The sequence below is a fragment of the Onychostoma macrolepis genome, chromosome 11, assembly GCF_012432095.1.
Source record: "Onychostoma macrolepis isolate SWU-2019 chromosome 11, ASM1243209v1, whole genome shotgun sequence".
In the NCBI taxonomy this organism is placed as follows: domain Eukaryota; kingdom Metazoa; phylum Chordata; class Actinopteri; order Cypriniformes; family Cyprinidae; genus Onychostoma; species Onychostoma macrolepis.
The window spans coordinates 25,232,795-25,250,360 of record NC_081165.1 but is presented as its reverse complement, the minus strand read 5'-3'; the positions used below and the strand labels follow the sequence as shown (position 1 = coordinate 25,250,360).

The following is a 17,566-nucleotide window of genomic DNA, read 5'->3' as shown; positions in this document are numbered from 1 at the left end:
TATTAATAATTATATATTTATTTATTTATTTATTTTTGCCAGGCAGTCAGTATTTCAAAGGTACAGCTTCGTATAAAAATTAAATATGGTAACGTTTTATGTAGCCTATATCAAACATGGTATAAGCGAGCTGTTATTTGAAGAGAAATTAAAATTGCAAGTGAAAACGAAAGCTTTTTAAACTGTTTAAACGAGATCTAATGTTACGGCAGATTTTATGTTTACTTTGCAAGGGACAGTAAAACAATTTTTTTATGTATATATTAATGATTATCATTCAATCAAGTGAATAATCGATGGATGGATGGATAAATAAATTAATTAATTCATCAGACTCTCCCATACACCAGAGGGCGCTTTAAGCTGTTATTGCCGCGGTTTCTTACTCTAGCATCTTTGTGTTTTGAAAACTGAACCGCCGCCGTTGTCTTGGTACTGAAGACAACAGCGATCAAATCTGACCCTTTAAAGGTGAGGAAAAACAAATTTTGCTTTAAACTTACTTCATGTTTTCGTTTTACATGTTACCGCAACAGCCTTCTACACTATGGACGTTGCTTTCAGTGAGGAAGTGTAAAGAAATATATTGTTGAGATTTGTTTACACTTAGCAGATAGACGTTTTCTCTTGAGGAATACGACGTATTTGACTTATATCGTTTATTTCGTCAATAAAGAAGATGGAGAGTCTAGACTTTTCTGAGGAGGAGATCCAGCAGCAGTTGGCTGCACTTGGATACAGAAATATTCCCAAACAAAGACTGCGGGAATTCAAGAGAGGTGGGATAATATTTTGAACGGTTTCAGCCTCATCGGTGCTCTTATTTTGTATTTTGTTTTCATGTTATGTGCTGTCATGTTATAAATCTCCATCAGATCTAGATCAGCTGATTCGTCATGAAAAGTCAAAGAGTCACAGCTCCACTGATTGGACATCTCCAACATCTCAAAGCAGCTCCAGCAAAAGTCCACCTGCACTTATTAAAGAAAAGGGTGAGCAGATGCTGTGCACTTTTTATGTGACTTGCATTTTTGAACATGCTTAACCAAACTACTGCTAAATTTGTGTTTCTCCCTCAGTTCAGTTGAACAACATGGGCCCCAGTAGTAACTACGTCCTCTTCAACACCAGCACAGCAGGGCAACACAGAGATGTAAGAGTTTTTACGCACCTTAAAAATGTATCATAATTTTGTGACTATTCGCACAATATGGACCACAAAACCAGTCACAAGTGTCAACTTTTTGAAATTGAGATTTATACATCATCTGAAAGCTGAATAAATAAGCTTTCCATTGATGTATGGTTTGTTAGGATCGGACAATATTTGGCCGAGATACAACTATTTTAATATCTGGAATCTGAGGGTGCAAAAAAATCTAAATACTGAGACTGTTGTACAAATGAAGTTCTTAGCAATGTATATTACTAATCTAACTAAGAAGTTTTGATATATTTATGGTAGGAAATTAACCAAATATCTTCATGGAACATGATCTTTACTTAATATCCTAATGATTTTTGGCATAAAAGAAAAAATTATAATTCTGACCCATACAATGTATTTTTGGCTATTGCTGTAAATATAGCCGTGCAACTTAATACTGGTTTTGTGGTTCAGGGTCACATATGTAATTTTTCCATACCTAGATTTTCTCCTCCACGTTTAATGAGGATGATCATGGAAACTCTGGTATGAATCACTACTATGATTCATATTCACGGCACACAGTTGCTCAAAGACCGCCTCGGCCCTCCACGGCACCCAACAGGTTGGAGACAGAGGCAGGGCCTTCTGAAATATTTCACTCAGTTTTGGATTGTAGTGAGACAACAATTCCTGACAGAGAACATCAGGCTCATTTGAAGCCTGTGATTAAAAGGAAAGTGTTAAGGTAGGGGCACAAATGAATTTCTTGATTTGATAGTTGATGAGTACATCATCATCCATGCAATTAACATGCAATGTGTAACAGACATCATTATCTGATATCTCATTATATAGGAAGCATCAAGGTCGGTCTCAAGTCTGTGATGAGTCCACGCATAGTGAAGATTCTGGTAAGTCCTGTGGCTATGTTTCAGGATAACGTTGAGAATGGAATAATAAACCACTTACTAAATGCTGCAACGTGTATACTCTAGACTGCTTACCATTAAAAAAACAAAACAAAAAAACAGAATGTGAAACAAAATACATCATGTAGTATATTACGTTATTTTTACATGATGTCATCATAATGTGTCTACAGAACAAATTTTGTAGGACATTGTATTTACACAGAAAAATTGCACGTTGTGCACAATATACACTACCTTTCAAAGGCTTCATTAGGCTGCATTTTATCTTTTTTTTTATAAAATTCTATTAAAAAATACAGTAATATTAGGATATATTATTCAATGAAAATAACTGTTTCTATTTTAATATATGTTAATGTAATTTTTTCCTGTAATGGCAAAGCTGAATTTTTCCTTACTCTAGTCTTCAGTGTCACATGATCCTTCAGAAATCATTCTATTATGCTAATTTGGCGGTCAAATAACATTTCCTATTATCTTCCTATTATCTTCATACTTTTATGGAAACACTTTAGATTCTCTGAATAAAATATAAAGGATTAATTTCTTACTCCAAAAAATGTAAACAGTAGTTCATATTATATTCTGAAATGTATTGGTAGTATTGTAAATTGTATGGTAGTATTCTTTTCTGAACATAGCCATGCATTGTCTTTACATGCAGTGAAACCTCCTATATACCAGGTGGCGCAATTAGCTGCATAACCCCAGTAAAGTTCTTACCGTAATCTTCTTAGTTACAGTCCCCCTCCCTCTCAGCCATCTGCTTTGGCTCAGAAGTGAAGTTCATTTTCTTACTGAGGGCTAAAGAAGAGATCTGTCCATCTCAGGATGTATAATGCTTTTGACAGCCGTTGGGAAAATGAAAGCAAGGACGATGAAGGATCTCTGTCCTCTTCCTCCTTCTGGACAGATCAGGAAAGTGAGGGGGAAAACAGAGCCAATGAGAGAAAGCCTGAAGAAGACCATAAGGATGTCAAAGAATGCTTTTTAATGGGAGGTGATGAAAAGAAGAGCCTGAAGGAGATGCTTCAAGAGAATGAGTTCGGGAAGGAGAAATATCCTGAGGAAGAAGAAGAAAGAGAATGTTTCATAGATGATGAAAATAAAAACAGCATAGAGATAACAAGAACAAGGCAAGATAAAGAGGAGGAGGAAGAATGTGGAGAGGAGGAGGAGGAGGAAGAATGTGGAGAGGAGGAGGAGGAAAGTGGAGAGGAGGAGGAAGAAAGTGAAGAGGAGGAAGAAGGAAGTCGAGATGAAAAAGAAGATCTGTGTGAACAACAGACAGGAAATGAAGAGGAGGAAGAGGATGATGCAAAAGAAAGTGAAGAGGAGGAAAAAGGAAAAGAGCTTGAAGAGGAAGAAGAATTTGAGCTGTGTGAACAGGGGAAAGGGAATAAAGAGGAAGAGTCAGAAGAAAGTGAGGAGGAAGATGATATGAGTGAGGATGAAAAGGACTGTGAGGAGGAGAAAGAAAGCTCTGCCAGTGCAGAAAACACTGAGGAAAATGAAGAGACTAAAGCCCAAAGTGATGATTCAGAGGGTGAGAAAGATCAGGAGTGTGAGGAAGAGGAGTCTTTTTCAAAAGAGGACTCAAAAAGTGAAGAAAAGTGTACAGGTGAATTATCAGAGTGTGAGGAAAAGAAAGAGAGCCTCACCAAGGAAGAGAGCACAACTGGAAGTGGGGAGGAAAATAGCCAAAATGAAGGAGATAGTGAAGGCGCTGAGGGAAAAAGAGATGGTGGTAAATCTTTGGTGAAGGAAGAGAGAACAAGAAATTCTGAAAGCGAGGGATCAGAGAATAGCAAACAGAAAGCACCTAACAATGAGGAAGAAGAGCAAAAAGATAGTACAGAGGAAATCCCTGACAGCGATGAGGAGAGGAATTGTGGAAATGAATATGACGAAGAGATTGGAAAGAGCAGGCCTGGAGCAGATGAATGTGATAACTGGATGGAAGAAGTGACACAACACAATTCAGGTGAAGAGGCTGATGAAGTATCTAAAGGAGGCAGTGAGGAAGAAGAGGAGAGAGGGTGGCTTTTCAGTGAACCTGTTGAGGAGAAGGAGGCTTGTGACCAGGACAGGAAGTCATGGGCAAGTGATGATGACTATGTTACAATAGCCAGTGGCCATTCACAGAAAGACGAGGAAGAGAATTATAACATGAGACCTGCTTGGGAACAAGAGCGCGATGACGTACAGCAGACGAAGGAAACTCGAGACGTCTATGTTGAGGATTTTCATGAAAGTCTGGGCAGCCCTGCGGCAAGCGTTTTAACTTCCGGTTACGACACATACAGACCAGACTCGCCTAAAGACGGAGACCCGGAGGAAGTGGATTATAGAGACGACTCTACTCTGGCTGGATTAGAAGAAGAGAGTGAATCAATCTTTCAGGCATTAGAAACACCTGATGGACAAGCTCCTGCTGAATCGCCGGATGCTAGTCAAGATGTAACCGTCTGTACCATGGATGGATCTGACGACGACAGCCATCGGTCTCCTGACTTCCCAAACCGAGAGCATCAAACCGACCTGTGCCGGAGTCCCACACAGAACGACACTGGAACTCAACATGGAGGCTCTGAGAATGTGGCAGATTTCACTGAAGGCTGGGAGGTGGAGGATTTGCGGGACAGTCTTGACCACCCCTTTAATTTGAGGCACAGGAGAGGCATAGTTCAAAAGAGACCTGAGGAGAAACAGTACAATGATGGATATGATGACAGCAAGAAGAGGAGGAAGGAGAAGAGAGTCCGAGCTTATGCTTACACTGGCTGCCTTGGTGTGTTACACTGGTTAAAGGGATTTACTTATTTTGTAGTTTTTAGAGGTATGGCTGTGGAGGAAACGGAAGAAAGACGTGTATTTAGCTTTTTTTCCATGCATAAGAAATATATATGTTTAATAAAAAACCAACATCTATACACTACTTTTAAAAAGTCTGTGGTTGGTAAAATTAAAAGATTTTTTTATTGTTTTGTTTTTGGAAGAAGTCTCTTATATTTACCAAGGCTGCATTTATTTGGCCAAAAATACAGTTAAAAAAAAAAAAAAAAAGAATATTATTACTATTTAATATTACTTTTATTTTTTCATATTTTAAAATGTAATTTATTTCTTTGATGGCAAAGCTGAATTTTCAGCATCATATGATCATTCAGAAGTCATTTTAATATACAGATTTCTTTTTACTTTTTTATTATTATTGCCAATGTTGTAAACAGTTTTGCTGCTTTATTAATTTATAATTTTTTTTTGTGGAAACCATACTTTTTTCATTATGTCTAGATGAAAAAAAAAATGTTTAAAGGAACAGCTTATTCGTTTGAAATAGAAATCATTGTAGATTTGGTATGTTTAAGATGTGTGTAATCATATACTTGTTTTGTAGGTACAGTCAGTGAGCTGGAGGAGCGTTTGGACCAAATGCGGATCGGTGCATCTCGTGTGCACTACGACTCGGAGAGTGAAGAAACCGGAAGCTATACTGACAGATCCAGCTCTGTGACAGAGGAACCCCAGAGTGCTTTCCGAGAATACATCAAAGGCATGGTCAGTACACAGACACTTTCACACTTACCAGTCTTAAACAGTTTTGAGTTTTAAACATAATTTGTCCGTTCCTCAGACACGATCACACAGTGAGAGTGATATCCGACCCCGTCCAAAGTCATGTAAGTCCCATTTTCATGTCTAGTTTCAGTTCATGCCTGTTTCTTTGACCTTGGGTTGTCAGTTAACATGCTTTTACAAATCTGATTCTCTTCACAGTTATACGGCCAGTTTTTGATCATCCTCACACAAGGAACTTGAAGAAAAATGATCCAGTGGCGAAGTATGGCATACTTCGGTATTAATATATAACCTTCATAAATGATATAAATAAATTATTCAGGACTCTGATCTTTTTGTTGTTCTGAATGCATTTGGAACTTTTATCAGGTATTTCCAGTATAAGCAGGACTGGGAGATGTTTAAACCTCCAGGAGAGAAGAGCAGGAAGGAGCTGCACTGGGCCATCAGGGTATCATAAATTATGTTGCTAACCCAGCAGCCAGTGCTCCACACAGAGATCTGATCTGATCATCATCCAGTCTGTCTGGAAAGACATGAAGAAACTGAACAAACTGAGACGGACTAAATCCAGAAGAACTGTGGCAACGTCTCCAAGACACTTGAAGAAACCTTCCTGCAAAGCTACGTGCAAGTGCACCGAGGGCAAAAGCAGTTTTAAACACAAAGGATGATCACACCAGATGTTGATTTGATTTAGTTAACAGAAGTTAATTGATAAAATCTATTTAATATGACATTATTTTTGAAAGCATCCTCATTTTACAGCACTTTTAAACAAGTGCCTAAAACTTTACTGTAGCTTTGCAGGTAGGTCTCTTGAAGCATCTTGGAGACGTTGACACAGTTCTTCTGGATTTAGTCTGTTTCTGTTTCTTCATGTCATTGCAGACAGACTGGATGATGATCAGATCTCTGTGTGGAGCACTGGCTGCTGTCAGACAAAAATCTCACTGGATTATTACAATGAATGGCTAAATGAATACTGATATTTCCTACTGACACACTACAGCAAAAGATAGAAATAAGTGACTTGAAACCAATTTTTGGTTGGTAAAAATATTAATGGCCTAAGCCTTTTGCACAGTAGCATATATTTAAAGTTAAATAAATTATAGTTTGATTATTTTTTAAATGTATATAATTTTGTTTTTATCCCCAGGAACAACTTATGTATCAGCCTCCACCAGTAAGTTACATTATACATTTATGTAATTTTTTATTTTTTTAATTTCCTAGAGGCTCTTATTCCGAGTGCTTTTTCTTGTCTCTATAGCCGAGACCTCAGAAGACATACATCCCCAACAATTATGTGGTTCCAACAGAGAAGAAGCGATCTGCACTAAGATGGGAGATCCGACATGATTTAGCACATGGCATTATCCCAACAAAAATCTCCTATCCTTGACATAGAGAATGTTCCACCTATGCCTTATCTTTTATATATGCTTAATACTATTATTTATTCATGATATTGACATTTTTTTACTCCATTGCACATGTGAAATGAGACCTCAAGATCATTGTTTTTATGAAATAAACATTTTAATACTTTGAAGTGTGTGCTGTGTTCATGGCAGGTCACTGTATGGGAGTTTGAAGGGATACAGGGGAGCGTAACGCACATCGTGCCACAGAAGCTTCTTTTCAAGAAATTTTACAGCCTCCAGAGTGAGAACCAGACTCTCGTGTTTCAACATGCTGTGGACGTTCAGACCTGAAAAACAAAACGAAACAATATACATTTGTATTAAGCTTTGATGCAAATGTTTCATTCCCTTATGTTTGGTTAAGGGTGATTTCACATTACAGCTTTTGGTGTGATCAGATTATTTACCTATAGCTGGAATGATATTCACTGTTTTCAGATCTTCAGTCGCCTTAAGAATGTTCTGAGGGAATTCATCACCTCTGAAATCGATGCATACAAAAAAAATGAAGAAATTACTCAAAGAAACAAGTATGTATATCAGATTGGTAATGGCATATATACATCCACTTTTGCATACTTACACGTCAACGATGAGGACTGAATCCCCCCACTGCCTGTGTTTGACCAGGTCCAGCAGGTAGTGGGGGTCTGGAGTGGGAATCTCCAGTGAGTCCACAATATGAAGATAATCCTGGAGAAAAAAAAAAAAAAAAAGACTTCCACTTTAGTTTGCATTTCGTTTAACAGAATATTTATGAACCAAACCAATTTGTTGCCCTCACTAACAAGCGCATCAGTGAAAGATTAAATAAAACATAAATCTTAAGATGAAAAATGCAACAAAAATAACGCGATGATATCCAACTAAAAAAATATATATATATATAAAACTACAAAAAACACAGTAAGCAAGCACATAACTAAAACAACTAAAAATATAAACATACAATTTGTTTAAAAATATAAATAAATACTTTAATAGTACGTAATGCAGCACATTCCAAACCAAGCAAGATTTTTACAGTGCCCTTCCCCTCACCTGAGCTAGCTTGGCTGTTAAGGCGATTTTCAGCCCTTGCACTCGCACCTTCATGGGCAACATGTAATAATAGCTGGTTGGTCCCCGTGGACCATGAGCTACTCCTCCTGAACGAGAAAGAGGAGCATTTGTTTAGTAATTTAATGAGTCCACTGGTAGTGTCATACACCTGTGTGTTTAAGATGATGCTCAAACGAACAGACTTTATCTTACCTCCTCTCCACAGTGGAGAACGAATGCTTCCATGTCGTGCTCGGCCACTTCCTTTTTGGTTCCATGGTTTCCTCCCTCCACCGCTGACTTCGGCTCGTGATTTGACTTTTGCATGGCTCTACAGTCATCAAATTACAAATGATTGTCATATGCAATGATTTAAGTTTCTAGAATATGATTGGGACGGTACCTAATAGGAATAGTTCATCCAAAAATCAGCTTTCATATGATGTATAAATCTCAATTTCGAAAAATTGACACTTAAGACTGGCTTTGTGGTCCAGGGTCACATATTTATATAGAACTGTTTTGTTTTGCTTGTAAACTGTGCTTGAGCTGAAGAAAGCAATTTCACGTATAGAGGACTTGTATTTTAGCCAGAAGCAGTGGCTTTGTTTCTTACAAACACAGCTTTTTGCTTCACAACTATGTTAACTGATGGACTGGAGTGGTGTGGATTATTGTGATGTTTTTATCAGCTGTTTGGACTCTCATTCTGACGGCACCCATTCACTGCAGAGGATCCACTGGTGAGCAAGTGACGTAATGCTACATTTCTCCAAATCTGTTCCAATGAGGAAGCAAACTCGTCTACATTTTAGATGGCCTTAATATTGAACAAATTTCCATTTTTGGGTGAACTATACCTTTAATGCACATTACAAGAGTAAAGTTAACACCAGAGAGCACAATGTGCACCTCATAGTTACTTACTATTCGTTTGAAATTACGTTGCCAGACCTCTACATCATGAAGAATGTCCAGCCTTTTAATAGAAAAACAAAAAACAAACATATATTCATTTGTTTACAACATAACTCCAGACCAATATTTCATAGAACTAAATAGTTTACCTAACAGGTACAGAGAAGACATCAGGGTGTAGGTCAACCACACCAAGGGGTTCACGGTCACAACTTCCCAAAGACTCAAGCCACATCTGAGCAGGTGCCAGGTGAGCTGGAACATCAGCCTCACACCTGCGCAGCACTGGAAGATCAGAGCCGCATGGAGAAGCCCTCTCTAAAACAATAGTTCAGACCCGTTTTAGTTCACCAGTGTGTCACATGCCTTATAAAATTGCATTGTTACGGTTCCTTTGGCAACAAACAAAAATGTATCATGGGATGTTCCTGTCAAAATACCAGTACTTAAGTTGTTAAATCAATATAGGTTCTCCTTGCACTCCATCTGTCATTTGGTTGAAAAGCTTTATAGATCACAATAGTGGCTAATAGAAAATTCCCAGTTATATTGTGGCAGCAGTTCTGCAAATGGCATAATTTGGTTACTTTTGTCTCAAGTATGTAGAAAAAGTGGATAAAGCAAAAACCCTAGAAGTAATAATGGTGAATAATGCATCACACAATTATTAAACATGCAAAGCTTTGCTTACTTTGTGGCGCGACTCCAATGAGATTTGGTGGGAGTCGCAAATTTGATGGAAGTGCGCTTTCTCCAGAGACAGACGAGATGAACTGAGTGGAGAAAAATCACGGGTTAACTCGTCAGTGTGACTATTAATATCATATTCACATGCGTTTATACTATATGATTGTCATTAACGTTACCAGCAAAACAAAAACAATGCAAATCAACGCGCTTATTAACTCACCCTTTTAACAACCGTTCTTCCACATATCGCTAACGTAGCACGAAACATGATGCGGGCTAATTAAAGTAAATAATAAGAGCACTGCTGTTATGATTTCAGCTTCTCACATATTTGGTTTCTCTGTCAGAAGGTCGTGATGGTGTGCGCTGTGTGCACGCTTCCGTCGCTCACATATGACGTAAGCTGCGTGCGAAAAATAGAAATATGCGCGCGTACCCTCTTTTATTCTTTATTTGTGCATTCTTATCATGACTGATAAGTATCATGTTCATTATATAAGATGTTTGGTGTTTTAAAAAGTACTGTTTTTGGTTAATGATGCTGTGTAGCGCATCTGCAGCGGTGTTGCCAAGTTTCACTAGAGAAAATAAGCTGTTTAAAAACACAATAAGCCCAAAATAAGCAACCCTTTCTGGAAAAACAAGGCCAAATTAAGCGACTCATGCAGCTCTAAAAGCAGCATTTAGGTGGAAAAGATCGCAATTTTGCATGAAAACAGGCACAAGGGTGCTTATAATATGCGGACTTGGCAACTCAGTACACAGAATCAAAGTTCAATATATAAAGTTAATTTACATTTGATGAAAATAAAGCATAAAAATAGCCCATTCTAAAATGGAATAAATAGGCCTTACACATAAAAAAATTATATATAAATATATATTTGATATAAATAAAAAAAAAGACATTAAAGAATGAAATGGGTGGAAATGAAAATAGTTTTTTATTGATAATTTATGTTTACATTTACATTACATTTACATTTATGCATTTAGCAGACGCTTTTATCCAAAGCGACTTACATTGCATTCAAGTTACAGCTTCTACATTTTATCAGCTCTTGCTTTCCTTGGGAATCGAACCCATGATCTTGACGTTGCTAGCGCCATGCTCTACTATTATGTTTGTTTCATGAATAATTTGTGTTTCAAAAATCTTGGAGTTATGATTGATGATCAGCTGACCACGTTGCAAAAACTTTTTAATTTAACATCAAGAAGATGAGGCCCTTTTCTTTCGGAACAAGCTTCACAACTCCTTGTTCAGGCTCTTGTTCTGTCCAGGCTGGACTATTGCAATGCTCTCTTGGCAGGTCTTCCAGCCAGTTCTGTCAAACCTTTATAGTTCATCCAGAACGCAGCAGCAAGATTTATTTTTAATGAGCCAAAAAGAATGCACGTCACACCTCTGTTTATCAATTTGCACTGGCTACCAATAGCTGCTCGCATAAAAATTCAAAGCATTAATGTTTGCCTACAAAACCACCACTGGCTCTGCACCCCTTTACCTAAATTCATTAGGCTACTTCAGACTTATGTGCATCTAGAAGCTTACGTTCTGCAAGTGAACGTCGCTTTATTGTGGCATCCCAAAGAGGTCACAAAATCACTTTCAAGGACTTTTAAATTAAATGTTCCCATCTGGTGGAATGACCTGCACAACTCAATCCGAGCAGCTTCAAGAATCGGCTAAAACACATCTCTTCCATCTTTATTTGACCCTCTAACTCTAGCACTCTCTATTCTAATTCTATTCTTTAAAAAAAAAAAAAAAAAAAAAGATTTTCTAATCTTTTTGTATTTTATCAATTTTTCTTTTTATTTATTATACAATTAACAAAAGCAAAAAAGGCCTCTAACACTAGCTTGCTCTATTCATTTTCTATATATATCAAAAAAACCTTGCTACGTATACTGTGTTAAGCTAACTGAGACTTGTTGTATCACTTACATATCATTGCTCTTTTGTTGATTTTGATTTCTTCCATTGTCCTCATTTGCAAGTCACTTTGGATAAAATTGTCTGCTAAATGACAATGTAAATGTAAATGTTTGTAACTTACAGTTTTGTGAATGAAATGCTACAGGTATTCATCCATAACATTTTTAAATTTTTTTATTTAATATTTGTAAAAATGCTTACAAATTACGCAATAAATTTTAATTAATAAAATTACTAATAATACAATGGAAAAATGTAACTTGTTAGTAATTTATAATAATGCTTACTTCATTCTTTCTTACATTTATTTTTATAATTTTAATTTGAAACAGGCTGTATAATATATAGAGCGAGAGGTATCCATATGTAGGCTATCCTCACATTCAAAATTTCAAAATTTTTTCAAAAAAAAAATAAAGAAAGTCCCACCTTGTTATTTGCACAATAAAAAAAACTGAACACAATTATAAGTAATGATGGACACAGAGCAATTTTCAAAAATAAGTGATCATTTTATTTGTATCTCACAACTACAGACGCAGAAAATTCTCTGCTGCTTATTAGTCAACAGACTCTTCTTCACAATAGGCACAACCGTACGACCTTTGTCACAGGTGATTTGTGTGATTGCATAGTGCAGTTTAAAACCTAGAATTCACATCCTAGGGTTAGTAAAAGATAAAACAAATGCACCAAGCAACCTTTTTTTTTAACTCCAATAAAATGTCAAAAGAGAACTTGTGTTTGACATATCAGGTGCAATCAGTTGTGTTGATATGCCATCTAATTTATCATTTGCATATTATAATTTTGGATGAAATCGACATATTCCCTACAGGGTGGTGATGGTGCAACTCAAAAGATTTAAACAAAACTCCAGGCAAAGCACTTCTAGTTCTTCGTTGAAACGATGAACAAAGAACCTGCTAATTTAATCTAAATGAGAAAAATGTTTAATTGTGGCAAAGGTGTTACTTTGGCAGCTGGAACATCAAAATCAAAACAAAATTTCAAGTATGATCTTAAGAATCCCAATTAGAATAGTCCACAGGATTGATTCCTCTTCTTCCATCACGTCCGCAGGGTCCTGAGAGTGTTGAGACTGACCAGGAGTCTCACCTGAGGAGTAAGAGTTTTTCTCGATTTCCTCTTCTGTACGTGCCATCTGGTCATAAAACACCTTCATCTCAAACTCACTCTCCATGTAGGAGGGATGTCCGTAGATCCCGATTCCAACAGGCCTAACAAAATTCCCCGGGACGACCACCACGTCCTGGCCACAGGTGGTCGACTGAAGCTTGTAGGTATCAAAGTTCGGCCGCAGCGTCTTGTCAGAGATGTAGAGGTCCGCATCTCCCTTAAGGCTTTGCATGTACAGGATAATGCGTCCTTCGTGGTTTAGACGCAGGTAGCTGTAGTTTCCCGCCCCGATGTGGCCCTGCACGACATGGAGCAGGACCCATTCTTCCGGCACAGAAGGCTCCTCTGAGAGCTGCAGAGAGCCCAGGGCCCGGGACAGGGCCGCCAGAACCAACAAACCACCCCAACACAGCACCATGGTCACAGCTGCCAGACCCCAGCTACATCTGTAACCTCCCTGCAAACACAAAAATAGAATCATTGAGATGCTGGTCTTCAAAAGAAATCGGATTTTGGCATTCGGAGGCTCTGAAATTGAAGTATATATTGTTCAAAACATTTTTGTAGTATTGATTGCATCAATCTAGTATTCTGATCGCATCAGAAGGGTGGATTCATGGGTAGAATAAAATGCAACAAAACTGGTTAACTAACATTAGTATTATGTAATATATATAGATATTTATTTTTGCAATTGATTTTTTTAAACACTCGTGCTGTGTTCCAGTCATTTTGACCCAGAGAGTATTTTTTCCCCCTGAAAATGCTAGTTTTGTTATCACATTGCATTAAAACCTATTGACTTTACTCCCTCAGGGTATTACAACTTCCAAAAAAAAAAAGATAATTTTTGTACATAAATCCCCATGTTCTAAGACTTGTGGTGTTCCCAGTCAAAAATGACTGGCCTGCAAAAAAATCCTATCTTATTACCAAATATTGGATTCAAATGTGTTGTCTTTCGACCAGCTCAGGTTTTTTTTTTCTTTTTTGGAACAGATTGATCGTATGCCTCACTGTTTTTGCAGTTGATTGTATGCCCCTCAATTTTATTAATGTTTAATAATGTTTTTTTTTTCCTCAGTCAAATACTGAGGTGCAAAAGCTCAGATCAATGAGACCAGTTTTAAAAAGAAATACAAAGCCTGTGCTAACCAAATGAAGAGAAGCTGACAAAAAGATTGAAACCAAGATTTAGTGACAATACAGCATAATGAGAGATTTACATGGTAAAGGATTTTCAGCACAAGGGTTAACCGTGATAAAGCAGATGCCTAAAAGACTTCGAAAGAACCCTTATTAAAAAATTTTTTTATTGTTTTTAGTGCTTTTTTTTTTTTTGTCTCACATAAATAAAAAAGGCTGTTTCTCAAAAGCATTGTGTGAAAAGTTGCTTGTAGAGACTATTGGTGGGAATGAGTCTACAATCTACTAAAACTTACAATGCTTTTTGGGAAACGCAGCCCAGAGGCCCGTTCTTCGTACGTCGCTAACTCAGTTAGCTGGATTTGATTGTTGCCGATTTCGCTTGATCTTGGATTGGTCGGTTCTTCGAAGCTCATCCCGGAGTTTCTGTCATAGCAACAGGTCCGTAAACTTTCATGTAAACAGGATTAGATTGCATCTTTTTAAGTGGAATTAATACTTAAAATCTGTCTCAGCCACCGCTACTTTATTATGAGAGTACCCTACTGATCCAGGGACAATCATTTTAAATTTTGAAAATAATATAATAATGTTGTGTAGTCTATAATAGGCTATAGACACAGCCAGTTTTACTCATTGAAATGTTTATTCATGATAAACTAATTACTGCATAATTGTATTGGAGTCTTACACACATGCAGTTAATCTGAGCCATGCATTAATTTGAGTGATGACAGCTATTACAGCCATAATAATCATCAACAACATCATATCATCTTGGATGTGTCATTTGATCTCAGATGTAATAAGCGACAAAAAACGGGCCCCAGGTCTTTGCTTTGAAAAAATAAAAATAAAAACAGAACAAAAATAAAATAGACGTAGATCATTCTTATTGAGATTTTTCAACAACTGGGCCCTGGACCTGATATGAGACTAAACCAAACTGTAAATAAAACAAAGATTAGGCTACTGGTGTACATTTAAGTAGAAGATACTGTATGTTTTCCTACTTCAAAATCTCATTTTTCATTCAGTGTACTACTTTGTGTTATCTTGTTAAATTTCAAAGTCAAATTTGTCCATGCACCTTTTTTTCCTCTCAGTGTACTTGGAGTGCTGCGTTTCCAGTGACATATGGCCAGGAGACTTTTCCCCTAGAGGCATTCTGAATATAAACCTTGCATAGCTGTGAAAGGACACCAGTTGACACACGCCATACATCTGGACCGACAGCAGGCTGTTAAAAATATCTCTGTCGCTAACGTTATTTCCAAGCAGCCACACACAAACAGGCCATGGTCATGTACTGTCAGTCCAACCATACTCAAATGAAACTCTACATACTTTAACCAAACAATGCCACAAGACGTCTTCGCAGGGCGTGTGGCCAGTCCTGAATTAGTAAAATATTTTTGGCGCATAAACAAACAGTTGAAAGTGAAAGCATGCATTAAAAGATGACATTCAAAGGTCTGTTTGAACATAACAGCGCTTAAAAATAAGCAGACACCCAGCTAGTTAGCTTCAAAAGACTCGTTTTTGAAATATACGATACCCTATAAAATAATTTAACGTTACTCAGTGCGACATACTATAACAAACTCCGTTTCTAAACTGAAATGACTTCTAATTCCTGAAGATTGCACAACAGAACGAAGTGAGCTATTTAGCTAGTTGGCTAACAGACCAGTAGTTTTTATGAAACTGAAGCAAAAGAACAACTCGTAATTAAAGCAGGTGCTTTGATACGTTGAGAAATATGTATTATTTTGAGTTACCGGTGCATTGTCAAAAATACTCCATTGGAAAGGACAGTCGGCGTCGTTATGTTTTGAATTTGCTGTTACAGGTGTTGAGGTGACTACTGGACTCTCTGGGACTTGATGGCGTTATAATGCGCAATTGCGCATGCGCGCCCTCTGTTGGTCAGGAGGATAGCAGAACCATATATATATATATATATATATATATATATATATATATATATATATATTCATTTTATTTAATTTCTTTCTTTATTTTTTGAATGTGTATGGTATTTATAGTCTAGCTTTTAGTTTTGGATCTGTTTTAGTTGTTTTAATACTACGATTGATTGTTGTCCACATTTGTAAGTCGCTTTGGATAAAAGCATCTGTTAAATGAATAAATATAAGTATAAATATAAATATAAATATATATGCTCAGAACATCACAGCATACGATGGAAACGTCATTGTAGTGAAATGTTTCAAGAAAATGCTACAAAAAATATCAGAATTGTTCTGCTAATCTCATTTTCCCCCTTTTGATTTATTATTTTGTTTATCGCTTATTTTAATTACATTTTCCTCTCTTTTGTTTAATTAATGACCCCGTGGCAGATCTTTGTTGTAGGCTATATAATTCTATTGATCCTTTGCTATGATTCCCCCACACTTTCTTATTGTTTTGTTGGGTTTTTCTTATTTATCACAAAGAAAAGGAATTCTCTAGTGATATTTGTAAACAGCCGAACATTGTTAATGGATGAATTAAATTAGGCCTAATACTGTCATAAAGCCTACAGTTAACATTTAAATGAAATAGGCTAAGTGATTATGTGTGAAGTGTTTGATTCTTTGAAAATAGATTTTCAGTTTTAAAAGCACTTTTAATGGTTTCTATGCAAAATTACCAAAGCATCGATACATCCAATAAAAAAAAAAAAAATTAAAACAAATACACCAACAAAAGAGGTTTTTGCTATTATTTTGCATTATTTTATTTTTATAGTTTCTGCTTTTATATTTTATATCTAGTTTTTATAACTTTTAAAAAATATCTATAGTTTTTATTCATTTGTATTCCAGTATGAATTTTACTCTAAAAAATGCTGGGTTAAATACAACCAAAGTCTTTCTATAGTCTTTGATACAACCCAGTGCTGGGTAAATATTGGACAGAACACATGCTGGGTTGTTTTCAACCAATAGTTGTGTTAAATGTTTAACCCAACCTTCTGGACAGTAACCCAACCGCTGGGTCTGTCCATTATCAGCACTGGGTTGTATTTAACCCAGCATTTTTTCAAGTTAAACAATTAAAATGAGAAATTTTGTCTTAGAAACTTGCTGAAATAAAATACGTTTTTATAATACTTTAAAAATATATATTTTATTGGAGTTACATTTATTTTATTTCAAGTTTTCAATGATCTCAAATGAATCTAATCAAATAACCTGTTTATCTGCACTAGAGGGCGCAGTGAGCAGCAGGTTGAGCAGCAGCGCTGAGACTCTTGGCTCTCGCCGGGTTCAGTGGCGGAGCCTGTAATCCAAGCTACTGGGAGGCTGAGGCTGGCGGATCGCTTGAGCTCAGGGCTTCTGGGCTGCAGTGGACTATGTCGATCGGGTGTCCGCACTAAGTTCGGTATCGATATGGTGCTCCTGGGGGAGCTCGGGACCACCAGGTCGTCTAAGGAGGGGTGAACCGGCCCAGGTCGGAGACGGAGCAGGTCAAAGCCCCCGTGCCGATCAGTAGTGGGATCGCACCTGAGAATAGACACTGCAGCGCAGCCTGAGCGATACAGAGAGACCCAGACTTTTGCGTTTGTATCCGAATGATGACAGTG

The 17,566-nt window shown here is 37.1% G+C and overlaps 3 protein-coding genes across 5 annotated transcripts; 1 reads left to right on the top strand and 2 right to left on the bottom strand.

The window, feature by feature from the left end:
- The first annotated feature begins 351 nt into the window (after positions 1 to 351).
- hyls1 (HYLS1 centriolar and ciliogenesis associated) lies at positions 352 to 7,200 on the top strand. 3 transcript variants are annotated; one of them, XM_058792433.1, is made up of 12 exons: positions 352 to 471; positions 677 to 779; positions 876 to 992; positions 1,080 to 1,153; positions 1,651 to 1,895; positions 2,006 to 2,061; positions 5,483 to 5,643; positions 5,720 to 5,765; positions 5,863 to 5,926; positions 6,034 to 6,115; positions 6,827 to 6,853; positions 6,941 to 7,200. In XM_058792433.1, the coding sequence occupies exons 2-12, from the start codon at positions 680 to 682 to the stop codon at positions 7,070 to 7,072; spliced, it is 1,104 nt and encodes a 367-aa protein (XP_058648416.1). In that variant the 5' UTR covers positions 352 to 471; positions 677 to 679; the 3' UTR covers positions 7,073 to 7,200. The 3 variants fall into 3 exon arrangements, with proteins under 3 accessions (XP_058648416.1, XP_058648417.1, XP_058648415.1); XM_058792434.1 differs by having other exon boundaries at positions 419 to 471; positions 680 to 779; XM_058792432.1 differs by lacking the exons at positions 352 to 471; positions 677 to 779; positions 876 to 992; ... (1 more) ...; positions 1,651 to 1,895; positions 2,006 to 2,061 and adding an exon at positions 2,077 to 4,873.
- On the bottom strand, positions 7,188 to 10,141 carry mrpl4 (mitochondrial ribosomal protein L4). Its single transcript, XM_058792435.1, has 9 exons — positions 9,964 to 10,141; positions 9,745 to 9,826; positions 9,203 to 9,371; positions 9,063 to 9,114; positions 8,349 to 8,466; positions 8,136 to 8,242; positions 7,678 to 7,787; positions 7,502 to 7,575; positions 7,188 to 7,381 (listed from the first exon to the last, which is right to left on the bottom strand). Exons 1-9 carry the CDS (start codon positions 10,009 to 10,011, stop codon positions 7,236 to 7,238), a joined length of 906 nt encoding a protein of 301 aa, XP_058648418.1. The 5' UTR covers positions 10,012 to 10,141; the 3' UTR covers positions 7,188 to 7,235.
- Positions 10,142 to 12,173: 2,032 nt separating this feature from the next.
- On the bottom strand, positions 12,174 to 15,909 carry c11h6orf120 (chromosome 11 C6orf120 homolog). The gene is made up of 2 exons (XM_058791532.1): positions 15,753 to 15,909; positions 12,174 to 13,282 (listed from the first exon to the last, which is right to left on the bottom strand). The coding sequence occupies exon 2, from the start codon at positions 13,241 to 13,243 to the stop codon at positions 12,683 to 12,685; it is 561 nt and encodes a 186-aa protein (XP_058647515.1). The 5' UTR covers positions 13,244 to 13,282; positions 15,753 to 15,909; the 3' UTR covers positions 12,174 to 12,682.
- Between the last annotated feature and the right edge of the window lie 1,657 nt (positions 15,910 to 17,566).

What these genes read in the sequence shown, in the direction of transcription:
- c11h6orf120 (XM_058791532.1), bottom strand. Translation starts at nt 13,243, where the DNA reads ATGGTGCTGTGTTGGGGTGGTTTGTTGGTTCTGGCGGCCCTGTCCCGG.
- hyls1 (XM_058792432.1), top strand. Translation starts at nt 2,914, where the DNA reads ATGTATAATGCTTTTGACAGCCGTTGGGAAAATGAAAGCAAGGACGAT. An exon ending in AGCTGCACTGGGCCATCAGG is followed by an intron (nt 6,116 to 6,826) that starts GTATCATAAATT and finishes TTTTATCCCCAG; the next exon opens with GAACAACTTATGTATCAGCC. An exon ending in TTATGTATCAGCCTCCACCA is followed by an intron (nt 6,854 to 6,940) that starts GTAAGTTACATT and finishes TTGTCTCTATAG; the next exon opens with CCGAGACCTCAGAAGACATA.
- mrpl4 (XM_058792435.1), bottom strand. Translation starts at nt 10,011, where the DNA reads ATGTTTCGTGCTACGTTAGCGATATGTGGAAGAACGGTTGTTAAAAGG. An exon ending in GTCTTCTCTGTACCTGTTAG is followed by an intron (nt 9,115 to 9,202) that starts GTAAACTATTTA and finishes TTCTATTAAAAG; the next exon opens with GCTGGACATTCTTCATGATG. An exon ending in TCAGTCCTCATCGTTGACGT is followed by an intron (nt 7,576 to 7,677) that starts GTAAGTATGCAA and finishes CATCGATTTCAG; the next exon opens with AGGTGATGAATTCCCTCAGA.